We start from the raw sequence: 20,511 nt of genomic DNA on the forward strand, positions 1-20,511 counted from the left end.
TCCCTGTGTGTTTGTCAAATGCTGGCAGTGTCTGGCTGCTGGAGGAGATGGTGCCCAGGTTTCAGATGCTTCCTCAGAGTGGGTATCAGCAGCCCTGGCTCACTGTGGAAAGGGGGTTTTTAATAGGAAAGTGCCCCATAATCATTTACTAAACCAATCCATTTAAAGACCTTTACGTGAAATAGAAATAATTGTCATGGGGTTGGTACAGCATTAAAAAATCAACATTTCTGTCATCATCACCAAAAGATGTGTGTCTTTGCTGCAAGAGAGTTTGACCAATATAACAGAATAATCTGGCATAATGCAGAGCAGGGAGATGAGGGGGAAGATGGGCTGCAGCAAACCTTTCAACTATTGCACCAGCCATGAAAATCTGGGGAGCTGCTGGAAGGTAAATAACCTCTGCAAATTAATTTGGCTCCTGTGCATGCCATGATGTGTAATTCAATTTACATTGCCAGTGTCCCACATGCTGGAGGCCAGGACTGGTGTCAAGTTTCTTGTCTAAGCTGCCCCTGTATCCCTTGAAGTGTTTATTTAAAAACAAAATGCCATAAATACATGGAAAAATTGCAAGAAAATTCTATTCATTACTTGTTGGAAAGCTTCCTCATCTTTAGTATAGTTTTTGAGGTTTACAGGAAAACCCTTTGTAGTTTGAAGATTTTTTTTTTCCCTTTTGCTAAATATCCATTGCACCAGAAATTCCTAATGTACAAAATATCAGATTTGGGTCTTTTAGCTTGCTCTGGATGCTTTGGGGAATTAGAGACATCTGTTGCATCTGTGTAACAAAACTAGATGATTTTTCACATCACTATTTGCCATTTCAGCTGCATTTCATGCACACTGCTGTTATGCTTGGTACCCTGTTAATTCTTTCTGATGCAAGAGGCATGATTATTTCATATTCCATCACAAAGCAGACCTCATCTTGCTTTGAGTCAGACATTTAAATAAAAGGTCCAAGCATGGTCCAGCAAAATTCTGGTGATTTTCTTTAATCTAATCTATTTCCTTGGATCTGGAAGTTTCACTGGGATGAGATGGAGTTGTAGGTATTTCTGCTGGGTTTTGAAGGCAGCTGATCAGAAAACTTCAGGGATCTCCTCATACTCTGCTGTCCTGAGGTGTGGAAAATAGAGATTCATGTTGGGCCCAGGAGTGTTTTTATTATTGCCAGTGAGTTCTCCAAGCAGAGTGTTAAGGAGCATTGAAGGGGGGGAAAAAAGCACTTTTTACTGTTTGTTTTGGGTTTTTTTTTAAGCTTTGAGAGTCACTGTAATTCCAGCTGGATTTATTGTTTTCACTGTGCTTTATTGAATTCCTGCTGGTGCTGGAAGCTGCAGCAGCACCTGGATCCTTCCCCGTTCCCATTCGGGGGGCTGTGAAGCCCAAAGTGCCTTCTGAAAAGAACATTGTGTGTGTAAAACACTGCTGTTCCTGCCTGGACACACAATAAATCTCTGTGGCTGGAGAAAAGCAGCGAGTGCTGCATCAGCTGTTGGAGTGCTGCTTTACCAGATCCCAAATGCTGTGCTCAGAGCTGAGAGCAGGGAGAGCTCCACGGTGAGAGACAGCTCGATACCATGGCATTCCACTCAAGGTCACACACAGCCCCAGTCACGGCAGGGAAAAGAGCCAAATTCAGCATTTTTAGCAGTGCAAATATGTTGAGAAATATCATGAAGGGTGTGAAGATGCTGGAAAGGGAAACAGTGCAAGCCGTGTAGCAGAACAGTTGTGTAGGCAAAGTTCCAGGGATGGGCATGGAGGGATGAAGTCACTTCACATTTTGGGTATCACTAAAATACTTTCCTTACGTGATCCTGCTTCTGTGTGTGGCTCTGCAGCATCTCACTTTAGTGCTTGCAGCTCTTACCTAAACAGATTTGATATATACACATATAGAAATTGCTGTGAAATAAATGGGAAGGTCATTCCCTGTCATCACTGATTTGATGATGGGAGGTGATTACTTTTATCTTTGGATGAGCAATATTTGGAATTTTGGACAAAGTTTACATGTATGAGATTTCTTAAATAAGGCTTACCAACTTTTATACTCAAATGACTTATGTATGTATCAATTATATTAATTCTGTATTTGTTCTTTAATATAAAAATAAATAAATAAAATAATATTAGTATATTAGTATAATATAAATATATAAATATATATATGGAATAATAAATTATATTAAATTATATATTAAACATATTAAATATTTTATATAAATATAATGATATACACATATCTATTATTAAATATAAATATATAATAATATAGAATTATATAAATAATGTATATTATTGCAATAATAACATATCATATTGTATATAATATATACAATATATTGTAATAAAAACATATTTGTTATAAATTTATATATATTTATAATTAATATTTATATTTATTTATATCATATTTATATTATTTATATTAATATAAAACAATAAAATTTCAAATTTCCTCCTTTGCCTATTACTGAGGAAACATGTGCATCTGCAAAAAACAAATGGATTGAGATAATTTTTCATTCTCATTGAATACTAAAGCCTGAAAGAAATACTGACAATCTTAAACTTTCATATAATTTTAATGATATTTTATAATATTTTTATGTGATATTAAGTAGTGAATACCATTGGTTTATTTTCAGCACAAAGTGATGTTGATCAGAGCATGGTAAAATTGCTGTTTTTTATTGTATAGAATATAATATATTATAATAATATCATATTTATATATATAATGTATACAATATAATATTTAAATTATAGTAATATGTATATATGGTATACAATATAATATTTAAATTATAGTAATATGTATATATGGTATACAATATAATATTTATATTATTATAATATAATATTTATATATTGTGTACAATATAATATTTATATATATTATTTATAATAATAATTGGTAAATCAGTAATTAACCTAATTGGAAGTGTTGGTTCATTTTGGGAGTTCTGAGTTAAACCATTGTGTCTGTAGGGGAGGGATGGAGATGCCCAGATAATAACCCAGGCCCAGACAGGCAGCACGGGGAGCTCTGCAGAGAGGCCCTTAGAAGGGGAATTCCTGTGGAGAATTGACCCTTGGGTACTGATTGTTGGAGTGGCTTTTTCTGCCCCTCTTGAGCTCTCAAACTCTCCAGTTTACACACTAAAGTAAATTCAAAGGTGATGTTCAGGTGGGGGCTGCGGTTCTCCTCTCTGATATTATCACTCGTGTTTTGTGGACAGTAACTGTGCTCACCAAAAGTGGGATCTGGAAGCATCACAAAGTTGGCAGTGAGGCATATGTTCCAGGCTGGGAATTGAAATTTTCCTTTCTGACACATTTCCTTGAAGCTAGGATCCCTGAGGCATGCAGGTTTTCCTGGAAGGGAGAATGGCAGGGTGCTGCAGAGAGGGCTGTGCTCAGGCTGGGCACGCAGCAAGCTGAGGAGGAGGAGGATGAGGAGGGCACACCTGGAGGTGTGTGTGTGTGTCCCAGGAGAGTGCTGGGAATGCTGCAGGGCCACACTGAGCAGGGATGGGGCTTCTCCTCATCATCCCACATACTCCCAGTAGGTGCTAACCTAAGCTTGGGTTTCACATGTGTGATGTTTTGCCATGGCTAAATGTCCTTCTCTTCCATCTTTGCTGCCCAGATTTCTACAGCAGAGCACCAGCTGTCTCTGAGATGAGAAAGAGACATTTTAATTTTTCTTGTTGCATCTTAATTCTTGTTTGCCTGTTGTTATTTCCTTTAGTTCCATTGTCTCCCTTCTTATTGACTGAACTCTGAATTAACTGAACTAATAATTCCTACTCCTGCATGTGCTAATTTTCCCTTATGCACTTGACATCAGCTCCTTCTTTCTCTTCCCCTCAATGTTCTTGTCACCTCCTGAAGTTAATGGAATTAAAATCTAATACTAACATTCAATTTGTAATTTTGGAGACTTGAAACATCACCTGCTCTGCATGGAGGAGCAGTTCCTGTGGTAAAGTTTGAATGTGGTATGTTTTTAACAGAATTCACAAGTTTGAAATCTCCTAAACTTGAGAGATGCTTTACATCCCCAGGAATGCTTCTGTTGTCAGGGTTTCACTCTGGGGTATCCACAGTGCTTACAGTGCCAGCTGCACATCTCAGGATGCAAGAAACAGGACAACAAAATTTTAAAAGAAAGACTTGGAAAAAAAAAAAACAATAAGTGCCATGGTTCTGCAGCTATGAGATTTGGGGGAGTGCTGGACAAACACATCAGCCACTTGCAGGAAATATTGTGGCAGATCAGAGGTGCTCACTGGAACAAGGGTCTGACAGGAGAGGACTCAGAGGCACAGTCTGGGTCAAACCAGAAGCAATGCAGCTCTGGGGGAATGAGTCTGTGCTTTACATCCTTTCCTCTCTGGCACCAGGGATGGGAGTTGTCTCTTCTCTCAAAATTCCCAGGCAGTTATATTCTGAAAGAAATTGAACATAATGTGCAGGTGCTTAAATGTTTGACACGGCACTTCCCATTCTGCCTCAGCAGGTACTTACAGTTCTTTTGGCACTGTTCTGAGCGTGTGATGCCTTTAAAGTGCTCTGGTAAGCAGGAATCCTGGCTGGAAAACATTCCTGGTGCTGGGGTATCATTTCTGAGTCACTGCTTTGATGCACAGGAACATATGGCTGGTTGCAGGAGTGGACTGAAGAGATAGAAATGTCAGTGTGACACTGGCCAGGACTGAGATTACAGAAAAGAGGAAGGCAAAAGATGATATATATATATATTAATTACATCTGTATTTTAATTACACTATTTGCATTGCTAATATTAATCACTGTTAAAAAAAACCAGTTTATTTCAGGGGGTGCATGCATTAACAGCTCTGGTATTAGATGTAAAAACACATGGATCTAACCAGCCAGGTCCCAGCTAAACATTTGTGCCTTCCTTTCCCAGACCTGCCGAGTTTCCCATCCCAGTTCCTATTTGACAGATAAATGGAGCAGATTAAATGAAGGAATAAATAATTACCAACATTTACCATAAGCCTGAACTATTTGGATGGACACTAGAAATGAAACTGAGATGTCCTGGATGATTTTGTCACTTCAAAGCTTGATTAGGAGTCCTGAGTATCGTTCAAAGTTCAAAATTGAACAGAAATGTTCAGTTTCTGGTGGAAGTTTGGGGATGGATAGAGAGGTTACTGGGTAAGAGATTATCAGGGTCTTAGAGTCAGACTGAAAATTCAGAGTTCTTTCCCAATGTGGATGACTTGCCCATGGACTTCCCACCATTATGACTGATCATATTAATATATAATTTCTTTTCTATCATATTAATATATAATCTCTTTTCCCAGGTAATTTCTAATCTAGGTGCTCCAGCCTTTCAGGGTGGAGCTGACACTGCAAGATGCTACTTCAACCTATTCCAAGTCCTTTCCAAAGAGTCTAGAAAAGCCCTTTGCAACTTCTAACACCTTTCTTTTATTTTGCAGACAACTAAAAGGAAAATCAGGAAAAATCTTTTTGAAGGAAGAAGAAGAGTGATGTGGTTTTGGTGTTGGTTTGGTTTTGGTTTTTATTTGGGTTTTTTCCCCTGAACAAAAATTTCACGTTTTATGAAGGTGAATTATATAGTAAAGATGAATTCTGTAGCACAGAGGTCTGTAATTGACTTTATTACTTTGTCTGCTTTTGATCCAGCAGGTCTTCAGGAGGAAACATTATTTCATTTACATTCATATTATCTTTCTCCCCCTACCAAAAAAAAACCCCAAAAACAAAGACCTATTTTCTCAGTCTTTAGAAATGTGAAGAGAATGTTATTGTGCTCCTCTGTTCTACCCTGTTGCTTTCAATTCCTATTTAATAAGACACAGGACATCTCTCATAAATTCTGTAGCATCAGTGTAATGTTCCTTTGATGATATATTGCATGTTAAGTTGGGATTGGCATGAAAGGATAGTGAGGGCTAAGGAGAGATTTTTATTTTTAATTTTTTTTCTATTTTTCCCATAAAAATTCTGCATCTCTTGCTGTCAGAATGTATGGAGAGCTCATGGTCTGAGGGTTTGCACAAGGGGTGTTCTGCTCTCTGGCCATGGGCTGTCTGCAGCTGCTGCCCTCTGCTCCTCCCTGTCCCTGTTCAGCTGGAATTGGCTCCCAGTGCCCTCCCTGAAGCTGAAGAACTCATGATTTTGGCAGCCCCCTCTGGAAGGGCACGAGTGAATCTCGAGAGAAGATCCATTTCTGGAGCAGAGCAGGCCTGGACAGTTGTCCTGACCCTTCTCCTGCGCTGTTGCTCTGAGTTTGAGACTTTCCCCACGGGACCCCTCTTGGAGCTGCCAGAGGTTTGGAAGCTCATTTCCAAGCTCTGACATTTGAAATTGCTCTCCCCTCATTTCCCTGCAGGTATTTATAGATACTCTGGCATTCTGGTGGCTGTCTACCTGAAAAGCAACACATTTACTCTGTTATTGCTTTTCTTTCCGTGGAATAATGAGGATCTCAACTGCAATAATGACCCTGGGCATGAAATGTAATTTACACACCTCAAACCTAATTTTGTTGTAATACCTTTTTCCATGGATTTCTAAGTTTTTAAATATATATATGAATTAATGGTTAAATACATATATAACCTATATTTTATATAGGATCCTATATTGTATAATGCATTTACTACCCCCTAAAAACCCACACAAAGTTGTATTGTTCATCTCTAGTATAACTCTTGCTGTCTCTTCTTGCCCATCTTGTTATTTCTGTGCTTTTCATCCCTTTTCTTCGTAGTCTATACTCCTTCCACAGGAGCAAATTTCATCTCTTTTTCTTCCTTTTTATATGCTAGTTCTTTCTTCAAGTCGCCATCCTCTTGCAGTGTAGTGCAGGATAATCAAACCAGCAAACTTTGTCCTTTTTGAAGCAGGGGTGTTTGAACATTTGAAAACCCACAAAAGAAAGGCAGATCAGTAGTTCTGGCATTCTTCAAAATTGCTCTTTCATTTGAGAGGAATAGAGAAGCTCTGGGTGGGCAAACTGCAAGTTGTGGTGTGTGTTTAATGAGGCTGTGGAGGGAGCAGGAGAGGGATTGGTAATGATTCCATGTGGGGAATGCAGATGCGTCCACTTCAAGGAGAAAAATGCTCTTGAAGTGTAATCCTATATTTGATAATCAGGTGAAAATTCGAATGTACCCAGGGTTTCTCAGGAAGCCCAGAGCTCTGAGATCCGCTCCCTGGAGGTGAAGTTCCAGCAGGCACCGCCCTTGGCCGGTGGATTGCACAAAGCTGAGTGTGCCTGCTGAAGTTTGGGATTCTCAGCCTTGTGTCCTGCAGCTCCCTGAGTGCTCCCAGCACAATGCTGTGGATGCAGGGATGCCAGCAGAGACACCTGGCATGGAGCATCCAGCACAGACACCTGGCATGGAGCATCCCAGCACAGACACACCTGGCATGCAGCATCCCAGAACACACACACCTGGCATGGAGCATCCCAGCACAGACACCTGGCATGGAGCATCCCAGCACAGACACACCTGGCATGGAGCATCCCAGCACAGACACACCTGGCATGCACCATCCCAGCACAGACACACCTGGCATGGGGCATCCCAGCACAGACACACCTGGCATGGAGCATCCAGCACAGACACACCTGGCATGGAGCATCCCAGCACAGACACACCTGGCATGGACCATCCCAGCACAGACACACCTGGCATGGAGCATCCCAGCAGAGACACACCTGGCATGGAGCATCCCAGCACAGACACACCTGGCATGGAGCATCCCAGCAGAGACACACCTGGCATGCAGCATCCAGCACAGACACCTGGCATGGAGCATCCCAGCACAGACACACCTGGCATGGACCATCCCAGCACAGACACCTGGCATGCAGCATCCCAGCAGAGACACCTGGCATGGAGCATCCCAGCAGAGACAGAGACACCTGGCATGCAGCATCCCAGCACAGACACACCTGGCATGGAGCATCCCAGCAGAGACACACCTGGCATGGAGCATCCAGCACAGACACACCTGGCATGGAGCATCCCAGCAGAGACACACCTGGCATGGAGCATCCCAGCAGAGACACCTGGCATGGAGCATCCCAGCACAGACACACCTGGCATGGAGCATCCCAGCACAGACACATCTGGCATGGAGCATCCCAGCAGAGACACACCTGGCATGGAGCATCCCAGCAGAGACAGACACACCTGGCATGCAGCATCCCAGCAGAGACACAGACACCTGGCAGCATCCCTGGCACGGCTTCCAGGAGATGCTGAACCAAAGTCAGAACCTGGCCATGGACACGGCTCCGCAGGGCGCTCCAATGGGGATCCCCCAGGGGAATTGCTCATCAGTTCCACACTGCAGCTTTTGCTTGAGTCTCGCTCTTCCCGAGGCTCTTTGGTGTGTGTAACACACCAAATTGTTTTTTGGATTGTTTTTTCCTCGGAAAGCCCCTAGGCCCCTCACATAATGGGTGTGTTGTTCATTCTCATGGCACAGCCGGTGCATTCCCGGCTGGAGAGCTGCTCCAGCTCCTTGCTCCTCCAGGAATCCTTAGCAGGAGTAATTTGGGGGATTTATGGTGCCAAGAGAACCTCCCAACACAAAACTTGTGGCTCTTAATAGCTGCTACTTTTCCTTACAACGACAGGCTTTTGCCCCGGGGCAATTAACTACCAAAGTAGTCGTTAGCCATTGATAATGATCAATTTGTCAGCAATTATTGCTCAATAACGCCGTATCCTCTATTAATTAGATAAACTCATGGTGATTGTAGGTACTCTTAAAAGCACTTTCGTGGAGGATGAAGCGGGCTTGCCATAAGCCAAACTGAGCAGCAGCTTTGCAAGAGTAGAGTAAATTATCTGAGGAAATGAGATATATATTGATTATAATGATACTTTTAGAAATGCTCATGATTTGACAGGTTCATAATTTTCAGACATAGCTGCTCATAAGGGAAAGAAATTAATGCAGTCACAGTTTTTCCAGGAAACAGGTTCCTTACTGGTCCTTTCTGACATCCTGTCCTAGAATAAAGGAAAGATGCAGCATGAACACACAGCCATAGAACTCTATATACCTCAAAACTGCCCATATTTGGGACAAAAAGAGACTTCGGTGTACATGTTCATGAAAAATCTCTTTTTGGTTCTTTTTTTTGGCCAGTTTATGATGCATCACAGAATGGATGCTTAATCTCTTCAGAGAGATGTGTATAGTTGTTGATGCTTAGAAACTGAAATTGTTATATCCACACACACACACACATATATATATATATATATATTATAAAACTCAGTTTCTGTTTCTCATCCAATTGCTTAGTTTCAAGTACCCAATACAAATTTCTGTCCTCTGAAGATGTGATTCTGCAGTAATTCAGCATCTGACACTCATCACATCCTGCTGGAACATGGCCATGGAAACCATGGCCTTAGGAAAGCACTAAATGAATAAAAACCCAAGAAAATCACTGCACCTTGGTTAGGTGGGGAGGGTTGGGATTCAGTGTGCTTACATCAAATTCTTCTTGGGCTCCATTCAGTTTTAGCTTTAATATGTCATAAAATCTGCAGAGTTTTAGGCTGTGTCCAGCAGTATTTGCCATCAAGTAAAATATGGAGTTCATGGGATATTTTATTATAAGTGTGAAAATTTATTTCAATGTACCACTGCAGTTGAGTTGTGGCCACTTGATGAACTTAAGCAAGAGCCCTTGCAGGCCACTTCAGAGTAGAGTTTATTCTTGCAGCAGCAAACAGAAGGTGAGAAAAAGCTATCACATTAACATTTGAACAGGATAAACCCCAAGTGCCTCCCATTGATGGATGGATCCTGGCACTTTTTAATGCCATGTGGAGAATCCAGTGAGGATGACAAGTCTGAGCAGCAGGTGAGATCTCCTGGGCAGGTGGCCCTGGGACAGCATCTTCAGGGGGCTTCATGGACTCCCTCCATCCTTGCTGAGTTCTTTTAATCCTCCTGGAGAGGGGGAGAAGGAGGGGTGAACGTGGGCACAGCTCTGACACCTGACTGCACCACGGTGTTAGGGCAAAACTGAAATTCATCCTCATCTCAAAGCTGGAACTTCACTTCCATAAATCCTGCCTTTTATTCCTGCATTTAATGCTGCTGCTTCTAAATTTCAGGTCAGAAAGTGAGAAAAAAAGGGGAGGTTGTATTGAGTTACTGTGGAGAAAACCTTAAGGCGCTTTGAGGTTTAGGTATAAAACATGGATTCTTTATAGCTCCCTGTCTTTGTCAGAATGTTTTCCATTGTGTTTATGTCTTGTCAATGCCTGAAGTATTGATTTCCTGCCAGTGTGAACTGGATTCCCTGCGAGCCTTTTTGTCCTTGTCTTCAGCCCCCTTTGGTAAAGTCACTCAGGCTCGTTTGTTTGCTTTGGTTTTACAAACCATAAAGCAGCATTGTATGTGTGACTTCCTCATTGTAAATGTAGCAGCTTTCCCTTATTTTCTCGCTCTGATACTTAGCTTTTAAAGTGGTAATTTTAGGAAAAAAGGCTATGTAAACACAAGGTGAACTTATAGACCAGAGAATTGTAAAGAATTGGTTTCCTCTGGTGCTTTGTTCCACGGTGCTGGCTCATGAACTTATTTCAAGGCACAGATTGGAAAAAGTCATGTAGTGCTCACCTGCTGCACAATTAAAAGTGAATTCCCTTTATGCATGAGCAGTACTGGGTTATGTGGTCAAGAAAAAGCAGTTTAAAAATAGAGTACATGTGTTTGATTACACATTTGTTTTAAATAATTATTGCTTTATTGCATTTGAAAAAGATTACTTTTATTGTTGTTGTTGTTATTATTATTATTAAAAATAATAAAATAATAATAATAATAATAAAAGTAATAATAATTTTCCCTTTCTTGACTTGAATGCCTGTGTCATGTTTGAGGATATGTGTTAAGCAACACTTTTCTCTTGCTTGTTAAATGATTGTGGGAACTTGCTGGTGTTCTCAGATCGTTGTTCTTTGGTTTGGTGTAATAAAGAGCAGATTTCAGGTCATGACCTAGCAGAGGTTTTTATGTTGATTCCTTTGCTGGATTTCAGCACACATGTATTGCACAGCAGTCCTGTCTGTACTCTGAGCTGCCTTCCCCTGTGGGTGTGACACCTCTGACACCTGGCTGTGCCTAAATCCACTGCTGTTACCTTGGCATCATTTCCAGGCTGACTCTCAGTGTGCTCTGAGCTTTGCTTCATCCCCACCCAGCTCTGCATTGCTGCAAACAGCAGGGCTGTGAGAGCTCTGTGTGTTCATGGCTGTGTTTTGGACTTTTGGTGGGTGATGCCCACGATCCCCACTCACATGTGATGCTCTGTCACAAAATGTGTGGCTGCTGCCAGAGGTGGCCATGCAGCAGCTTGGCCTTTCCTTAGGAACCTTCCTGCCCCTTTTGCATCCGTGGTGCAGAACAGCTGATGCTAATCACTATAACAATTAATTATGAGCTGATGGGCAAGGGCATAATCAAAGCAGAGATGAATTAGAACAGCGATCCAACATCCAGACCTTTAAACCAGCTGATAAATCTCTGCCTTTGATTAACATGAGGGAAGTATAATGGGAAAACTTCATTGTCAAGGGCTCTAATTGTCCCGTTCTGTGCTCAGTAAGTGTTAAAATGCAATAGCTGGACAAAAAAATCAGACAAACAAAAGTCTGCACTGCATTAATGGTTCAGTAAAATGCCTAAGTAACATATGTTCCAACCTGGCTAGAGTCCTAAAGTAGGAGAAAAAGACTTTAATTACATGATTGATGGGCTCTTCAGGAGAGAGCTCCAAATGCACGGTGCCTGCAAGGTGACAGGAGTGTCTGCAAAGGGCAGGGGACAGGGGACAGGGGACAGGGGAGGCAGCAGCAGCTCACAGCAGCCCTGCCTCACTGGGGCTGGAAGATTTAACAGCTTCCTGCTTGGCTGTCTCACAAAAATTAGGCAAAATATCCAGCTGCTTCCTGCAGTGTTTAGGAACTATAAAACTTTGGGATTTTTTGCTAGTAAACAACAGAAAAGAACTTGTTCTGAAGCAGTGAAAGCCTTACACTGGTGATTGGCTGACTAAACTTCCCAAGGCACTTTGTGATAATTAGAAGTTTCTACAGTGTTAAGCATTTTTGTTGAATGACTCCTGACAAAGTGGTTGCCAGTTTTTCTGTGACAGGGGTCCCTTATGTCTGTGTGACCACACATTTCAGTTTAGACATCACTGAAAGGTCTTCTGAGGTACTGATGTGAGATAATGAGCACGGCCATATCATGGTAAGGTTCTCCCTAAGTGCCTGTGAACTGGAATTTTGTCTGTGATTCTCTAAGAATTGGGTCCCATTATTATCATAATCTATTTTTTCAGCTGTGGTGGGGTAGCTTTTCTGCTCTCACATAGGCAGAGGATATTTTTCAATAAACTATTTAGTTGATTGCAAGATTATTTTGAATATTATTTTCTATTTCCAGTAAGGTGTTGATAGCAAACCCTTCCTTTATGTGCTATTTAATATTTTTATCCCAACCTTTCTCTGCCCATCAAGCCCTTTCTGGATATTGCTGCAGTTTTCTTCTCTGTCAGCCTTGGTGGCATTAGTTGCCACCAAGAAGAAAATACTCTGCTTTTCAAAATATTTGCTTGTTGCAGGTCACTGAGGTCATATTGGCTGTTAAGGAAAAAGTGAAATGGTGAATTTCACTGAATGAAACGGCTGAGGTGAATTACAGAATCCAGGTTAAATGATGATTACTTGTCCCAGTTTCAATTGTGCCCCAGATTTGAACATTATGCTATAGAGTCAATTCAGATAAATTAATGGTGAATCTGATTATTAGTTTCCCCTGAGACGATGTTAGATTATTTTTTTTTGATCCTTTGCAGTTTTTGTGTATTTCTGACTGTTTTTAGGGTTTTTTTGTTTGTTTGTTTTGTTGTTTTTTTTGAAATGCTATGGGCAAAAAAAAAAGGTAGAAATGTCCCTTTGCTTAGGGAAAATGTAGTTCTGAATAATTTTGTGTAGTTTGAAATATTTTTACTTTCATGGCAGTATGGAACACCTTAGCAAGTAGAATAGGGAAATTGGCAATGTTGCTTGCTGGGTCACCGTTTCAAAAACACCTGGATACAAAAGCAATGTGTTTCCCACAGTGATCATCATTGCTGCTCTCAGGTAAAGGCTGAGGATTCAGCAGGAATTGTCTGACTCAGGAATGGGAGGCACTGCCAGGGCAGGGTGTGCCTGTTCCACATCCATTTGCAGGAGTCTCAGCAGCTTGCAGAAATAATGCTGTGGCAAAGAAAAGAACCCTGCCCTGGCAAAGATGACATCAATTCCACTCATTGTCTGTGTGTCAAGTGAAATGCATTGGGTTAGGATAACCTGAATAATACTTTCATTTTAATGAGACAGGTGGATAGAAATTTCCCAGAAAGGTATTTAAGGTTAAGGTCATTAATGTGCTCTGTCTCGCTGAGGTGTTGAATGTTTGTAGTGTTCCACATCACAATTACATCAACAATATTCAGAGTGAATGGGGCTGTGGTGAAAGGGAGAGGTGAAAAGAAGCAGAGGAGCCCTGTGAGGTTATAAAGTGTTTGTGTTCTGAACAAGTAGTGAGTTTGACATCTGGAAATGTCCTAAAAGCTGCTGGGGGCACAGGTGGCTGTGGAAGACTTTAACCCTGTGGTTCCCCAAACCAAAGGAACTGGTGAAGTGAAATAAAGCTTCCTGCTGTCCATAGCAAGAGTTCAGGAAGCACAGAAGCTCCAGCTTTGTAGAAGATCTGTTTCCATGTATTTGATATACTGGTGATAGTTAAGGTGTATCACAATCAGTGGGCTGATGTCCTAATGAAATTAATTGCAGATACATTTGTGAGCAATAGTCAAACGGTCTGTTAAAATCAGCTTTGCTTTAGAAGAGGGGCACCACTCAATGCAGTGTTTTGGAAAGAACCCATATGTTTGGAATACTGGAATTATAATAGAAAAAGTAGTTTGAGTGCACTGAACAAAAGAAGTCCTTTTCCAACATCTTGGTGTTGATCCTTCTGCCTTTGCTGTAGTAAATAACATTTATGCAGCCTTTTTGCTTATTATCTTGTTATTAAGAAAAATACTTCATGTACAGATGAATTTTACCACAAACATAACTGACATTCAAACCTGATATAAAGATGAATCAGACAAACAACAGCATTTACTTACGAAGTATGGATTTTTTTTTTTTTTAATTTTAGTTCTCATGGAAAGTACAAATTCAGGTGCATTGTACTGCAGCCAGTTTGGTGTGCAGGAAGCTGCACTGAAAGCACGGTGAGTCCTTCCACTAGAACAGTCACTAAATAAAAGACAAGATGGTGGAATCAAAGGAAGGCACTGAGGTGACAGTGACCTACTTTGCTAAATCAGAATAACTGCTCTAAGGTCCAACACTGCAGGAGCTAACCTTGAAAGTGCTGAAAATCTCTAGTTTGTGACACCAGCAGAGTAGAAATTAAAAAGCTATGAATCACTGTTAGAACAAGCTTATGCATGGTTTCATGGTGATAAATTAAAAATTGTCTCCAGCAATCTGCATGTGAAACCTGGGCACTGCTGGGCTGTCGAAACAAACCACAGCCACTGCCACAAATCTGAGCACTGCTTGCAAAATGCCCAGAGCAGGGAGATAACACAGGGTCAAAAACGTGTTCTGCTGAGACTTCTGGCTTTATCTTTTTCCCACTGGTCTTGGGCAGGACCTTTTCAGATGCACTCACTGATTACTGAATGATGCATTCGTGACAGCATCATTTTCCCTTTTATTGATTCTCATTTTCTAAATTGCCAGTCAGGACATGATTTTATATGTCTCTGTTCAGAACAGTATTGTGCCTAAACTAAGCTGCAGGTTGTGAGATGATGCAGTTTCATTGCTAGGAAGGAACCATGGTCAATTAACACAAAGCAGAGCTTTCATCTGGATCTCTAACCTCCCCCTAAAACTATTAAAATTCTGTATTTTTTGTTCCTAAGGTTTCAGATACCTCAGTTGCTGTGTTTATGTTGGATGAAGGTGTGGAGGAAAGGGGAAAATGCAACTTTTAGCTTAATATCTTAAATCTTATATATTTTATATATCTTATATATTCTTAATAAAGTATCTTACTGTACGTACTTCTTTTTATCTCTCTTTTTTTTTTTTTTTTTTTGGTGGTAAATAATAGTGAAATTCTAAATATCAACAAAAAGCAAAGAAACACCACTACCCCTAACCCCCAAAATAGAACCAGTGGCAGAGCTGAGATTCCTCTGGTGAAACTGCTTTATTGTTTGTACTTGAAAGATGTACTTTCCTTAGAGAATTTTGGACCAGGGGAGGAGGAAATGAATGATATTTACCTCATTGTTTCCTTCCTGGGCAAAGAGGAATGAAGATCCCATGGATGGGGCACAGTCCTCTCCTTGGATAACAGTGTGGGGAGGATGGAGATTGACTGTGGCAGAAAGTTGTCTCAGTTTTTGTAGCTCACCAAGGGGTGAATTCCTCTAATTCTGTGATGGTAAGGAAGAAGTGATTGTGTTGTTTGTAAGGAATACTTTTGGAATTCTGTCTGGCACAGCAAAGTTTCCATAGGTGACAGCAGCAATAGCTGTTGGTCTAATGAGTAGTCATTATGAGGAGGAATTAAGTTGTTCTTTGCAGTAAAATTATCCAAGGGGAAACTGCAATGCCAAAGCTGTTGCTTGGAGTTATTTGCCTTTCCACTGATTGAGTTTCATTACACTCTTTCATGATGCTGAACTTGAAATTTCTTTACTGACTTGTTTTCACTAATAGCCAGTTCTGCTGCTGATGTTACATTCCAGTCCTCTGGGAACATGACCCTTGACTCTTTTGAAAGTTTATCTCATTTTTTCACAAACCTTTAAAATCTTCTTTTAAGCCATTTTATATATATATATTATCAAAATACTACATGGTAGTGCAGCAGTTTTGTTTGAGCCATGTTTTCAGCCCGCTGCTCTCCCTGCACAGCCTGTGGAGCACTGGGACAGCACTGGCATTTGGTACATTCCAGTTACATCAATTCTAATATTCTCTGCTTCCTTTCCCTCCTTGAATCTGTTCTCCTCTTATTTGTTTCATCTGTTATTTATGTTTCATCCTATTGTATATTTCATTTTGCTACAAAATTATCATTTTGTCTGAAAGCTTTACGATGGTGTTTGCAATTCATTCCCTGTAGAGATTCTTCGGTATCAGATCCTTCACTTTCCTTCTACCTTTTAGGCAGACCATAACAATCAGAAATCCATCTGGGAAAGCTGGGAATAAACTCCTGATAGATCTGATTGCTAATGGATACTGGTGAAGTAAATCTGTGCTTTATCACAGCCATCCTGCCTGAAAAGCAGAGAACACATGGATCTCATGCTTGGTACAGCATTTTTTTGTGCAGTGAATGTTCAGGACGTTTTGGAGACATCACAGAAGACAAATGCCAACACAGTTTCCCTTGAAACACTTTTCCAGGGTTGTATCCAGTCCAGGGCACTCCCCAGCAGTTATTTCAGATGTTCTTAGGCCAGAAGTGCCTGCTGATGCCTTTGGAATGCAGCAGGGCTGTAAAAGAGGATCATTACAGCACTCAGAATAGTTGTATGGTGCTATTCCCTTCCGAAACACAAGCTGATAGAGAGAAGTGTTTTCCTTCAGAGGAAAGCTCTGTTTTGAGCTGCAGAGAAGTCAGTATCCTTAAGGGGCTCTCACTGCTGCTGAGCTTGTGGTTTGTCTGAAATACTCAGAGCACCAGGCTGGAGAATGAATTGTGTGTTGAAATTATAGAAGAGAGGATGTGAAAAGAAACTTAGCATGGACACTAAATTGGAAGCTTAGTTTACCTCATCAAGGTGCTTATATTTGGTGGGATAAGTGCCAGTTGCTTTGAGCTCTCTAGTGACTCAGGGATGCTTTAGACCAGTATGTGAAACAACTGAAAACTGAGCCATGTTAGGACACACAGAAAAATATGTTGGGCCATGGATTTGCTTCTGTGCACACAGCATTTGTTTAAAAAGACTGCAAGCACTACTTAGGATGAGTAGCTACCCAAAGGGGAGCTACTTGTGCTGCAGTAAATGTAAAATCCTACAGCAAAAGCCAGGAGTGTGAGGTGTACCCCAGGGGATCCCGGCTGGGTGGGGAGCAGGGGGAGGCCAGGGGTCCCCTGGACATCACCAGAACCTCCCAGAACAAAAGGAGGAGCCACTTGCTCCAGGTTGGGAGTTACTCCCTCCTGTGAGCAGGATGTGCAGCCCTCAGGATGCTCTCTGCCACCTGATGATCCAAACATTAATTCCCCAGGGCTGGCCATAATTGAAGGTGCTGTGGTGTCCCAGTGTGGCTGGCAGCACAGACAACAAAATTCTCCTTCTGGATAATCCAGGCCCCAAGGACTGCTCTTTTCCTTCCTTTTTTTTTTTAATTTTTTTTTTTAAGTAACTTGTTTAACAGGTTTTCTATTCCTTCTCAGCTGTTCCAATATATTCAAGGAAAATCAAATCCTTTCAGACAATTTTAATTCTGTATTGTATTTAGAATAAGTACTGTAAGATTCTATTGTCTTCAATAACAATATTTGTTTTGTTAGACCTTCAAGTAATTTTTGGGAGGTTTTTTCTTTTTCCTCTTCTTTTTTTGTAGCGGTTGGCTTTAGGAAACATGTTTCATTGTATTATTTAGAGAATGACCTTCAGAACTGATAACATTTTGTTGTAGTGCACTTCTCTTTTTGTGCACTGTATAAATAATGAATTGTAAATCAACACAATTAAATGAGATATGACTGCATAGATTTCTGTATAAATTGGGAAACTTCACCAGCTGCTCTGCAAGGACAACCTTTACCAATTGTGGATATTTTTTTATTTCAGAAAACCTTTCCTGAGGAATTCCAAACCTTTCACATCCCAGATCATTAAGCTGTGTGAGCAAATAGTCCTTGTACTGCAGAGTGCTCGAGTAGCACAAGAATATTTTTTGTGCTAATATTTTCTAAGCCTCTGCTTTGAAAATGTTTGAAGGAATAAGATACAGAAGAAATTCGAAGCAGAACAATCTGTAGTTCAAAACACACAGAAAACAGTTTAAAAAAATTACAGTTTTTCTTTTTTGTGTCTATAACATGGTAGTTTTGATATGGAATTCAGACAGTATTAATATTAAATAACTTCAGGTATTTATTAAGTTTGAAAAGAAGTTTATTTTTTTTTTCTTAAGAAGTATGAGAACATTTTTTTTAATTTAGATTTGGCTAAAATTATCTGTCATATGCAGATGATTATGCAATATCTGCCAGCATCCTACCCTAAGACAGTTCTACCAGATGGTCAAGCGTTTTTCATGTGGCACTTGTTTAAATGCAAATATATCTAATTTTTTTCTGTAATTATTAACATCATCTTGCATCTAAGGACTTGATCTGCATTGAATTAACTACTTCTAGACTATTTCTGCCATATTTTGTAGTGAAAAGATGGTATTTCAACCTTTATAGTTGGTGGGATGAGTATTTTGCTTTAATATCTGAGAGATCTGTATTATCATGTGGGAAATTTACAGTAGGAATAACCAATATTTTATCCAGTGTTTATTATTTATGCTGCTGTATAAAGAAAATAGGGGTTGTTATTTAATGTATGTGTCTCCAAGCAAAATGAGACTATGGCACTGAGACTTACTGAACTGGTTCTGAGTGCTGAAGCATCAATTTGAGGTACATGTGACAAATAGAAACAAAATCTTAAAGATGCATTTTCTTGAATAAAACCCAAAAATAGGGATGTAGGGTGGCTAGCATTCACATCAGTGATGGGAGATGATAACCAAACAAGATTTTCACTGAGGGATGAACAGTTGCATAGTTTTATAATATGATTATTATTCCACATGTGCAGTGGGTACTGTGCTGTTTCCCCTAGTCCTTTGATTTTAAAAGTTTTGCTTGCTGTAGTTTTCCTGGGATCCTCCTTTAGAATATGCTGGGGTTTAAGACTATTCTTCTGCTGTGCTCTTGTGTAGCTGTCCTGGTAAAAAGTTAAATGGTGATCTCTGCAGTAAAACCTAGTTTGTAACATTAATTACCATTGCATGTAGACAAAACCCAGTGCCATGGGTAGATAAAACTTAGTAAATAAAACCCAGTACCATGGGTAGATAAAACCCAATGCCATGGGTAAATAAAACCCAATGCCATGGGTAAATAAAACCCAGTGCCATGGGTAGTTAAGTCAGCTAGTGGGTGCCCAATGTGCAATTTGGGCTGTTAAGGTTTAATTCTGAGCTTCAGGCTGCTATTTTGCCACGGGTACCATAGTTGGAAGTTTCTCATTTTTTATTGGGCATAAAAAGTAATAATATGGGACTGTTATTAGCTACAGAATAAAACACTGTTAGCACTCACTTTTTATGTTAAATCCAAGTACTGTATTGATTTTGCAGTAGGAAGACATGCAAGCCAGAAATGCAGTAAACAATGAGCCATCAACAGAGCATTGGTTCAGGTTTGAAAGAGAACTGCAGAGTTCCAGTCAGAAATAACAGGAGGAAGGAAATAAAAGAAGACAGTAGAAAGAGAAAGCAAGAATAAATACCAGTAACATAATACTGAAAACACATTCAGTCACTGAGAGGATTTTTACTGCATTCACTGTTTCCAATGGGCATCATCCTGTGTATTTCAGTACTTATAATATCTAAAAAGAAACACTAGGATGGGCTATCAGCAAACCCTAGAAGGACTGTAACGTGTCAGGATTGATCCAGTAGTAATTTGCATCCACTGGGGCTGAGTTAGGATGTTGTGTGGGCAGGAATAATCTGAGGAATGGGAGCACACTGCATCTCTCCTGGCAAGAGGTGGGTGTCAGTTTGGGAATGCTGCTCCCCAGTGCCTCACTGTTGCTCTTATTTTCTTAATAAAGCTGGCTATTAAATGTCTCCTTTTAGGCTGCAGGTATTTCAAGAGACTGTCTGTACTATGCTACAGATGCTGCTCATAAATCAAAATACTGATGGAAAGTGGTGATAATGATGGAATATTCCATCAGCTTTCTGTTGGTTTTTCTTCTTATTTTAAGACTTTAGAATGGATTTATGGTTAAAGCTTTTAACCACCCCGTCTCCAGCAGCAGGAGTTGGCATGGTGGTGTTTAACTGGTAGGATGAAGGGGTTTGGGGGTAAAGACAACCTGTGCTTTTCTAGGTGACACAAACAGGCACTAAGGATGCTTTAATTCAATATATACCTTTCCTGGTGGTCATGGCTGTCTGTAACAAAGGACTTGCAGGTCCTGGTGATTACAACAGGGGTGTTCTTGCACTGCTGAGCAGGACAGGGTCAGCACTGAATTCTGGAACAATGTGGTTCCTGACCTATAAAAATGATTTGATCTCTCCCAGTGGCTCCCACTCCAGA

The 20,511-nt window shown here is 40.5% G+C and overlaps 1 protein-coding gene across 3 annotated transcripts in view; it reads left to right on the forward strand.

Moving 5' to 3' along the window:
* Positions 1–20,511, forward strand: part of RBFOX1 (RNA binding fox-1 homolog 1) — a 788,876-nt gene that overhangs the window by 219,295 nt on the left and 549,070 nt on the right. Inside the window, exon 3 of one of the 3 annotated variants that reach the window (XM_058849299.1) lies at positions 14,290–14,365. The exons of the other annotated variants lie outside the window; for them this stretch is intronic. Coding sequence (XP_058705282.1) covers positions 14,290–14,365 — 76 coding nt within the window. The remainder of the gene's footprint in view (positions 1–14,289; positions 14,366–20,511) is intronic. 3 annotated transcript variants of the gene reach the window in all.

The sequence above is a fragment of the Poecile atricapillus genome, chromosome 14 (genome assembly GCF_030490865.1).
Source record: "Poecile atricapillus isolate bPoeAtr1 chromosome 14, bPoeAtr1.hap1, whole genome shotgun sequence".
Classification (NCBI taxonomy): Eukaryota; Metazoa; Chordata; class Aves; order Passeriformes; family Paridae; genus Poecile; species Poecile atricapillus.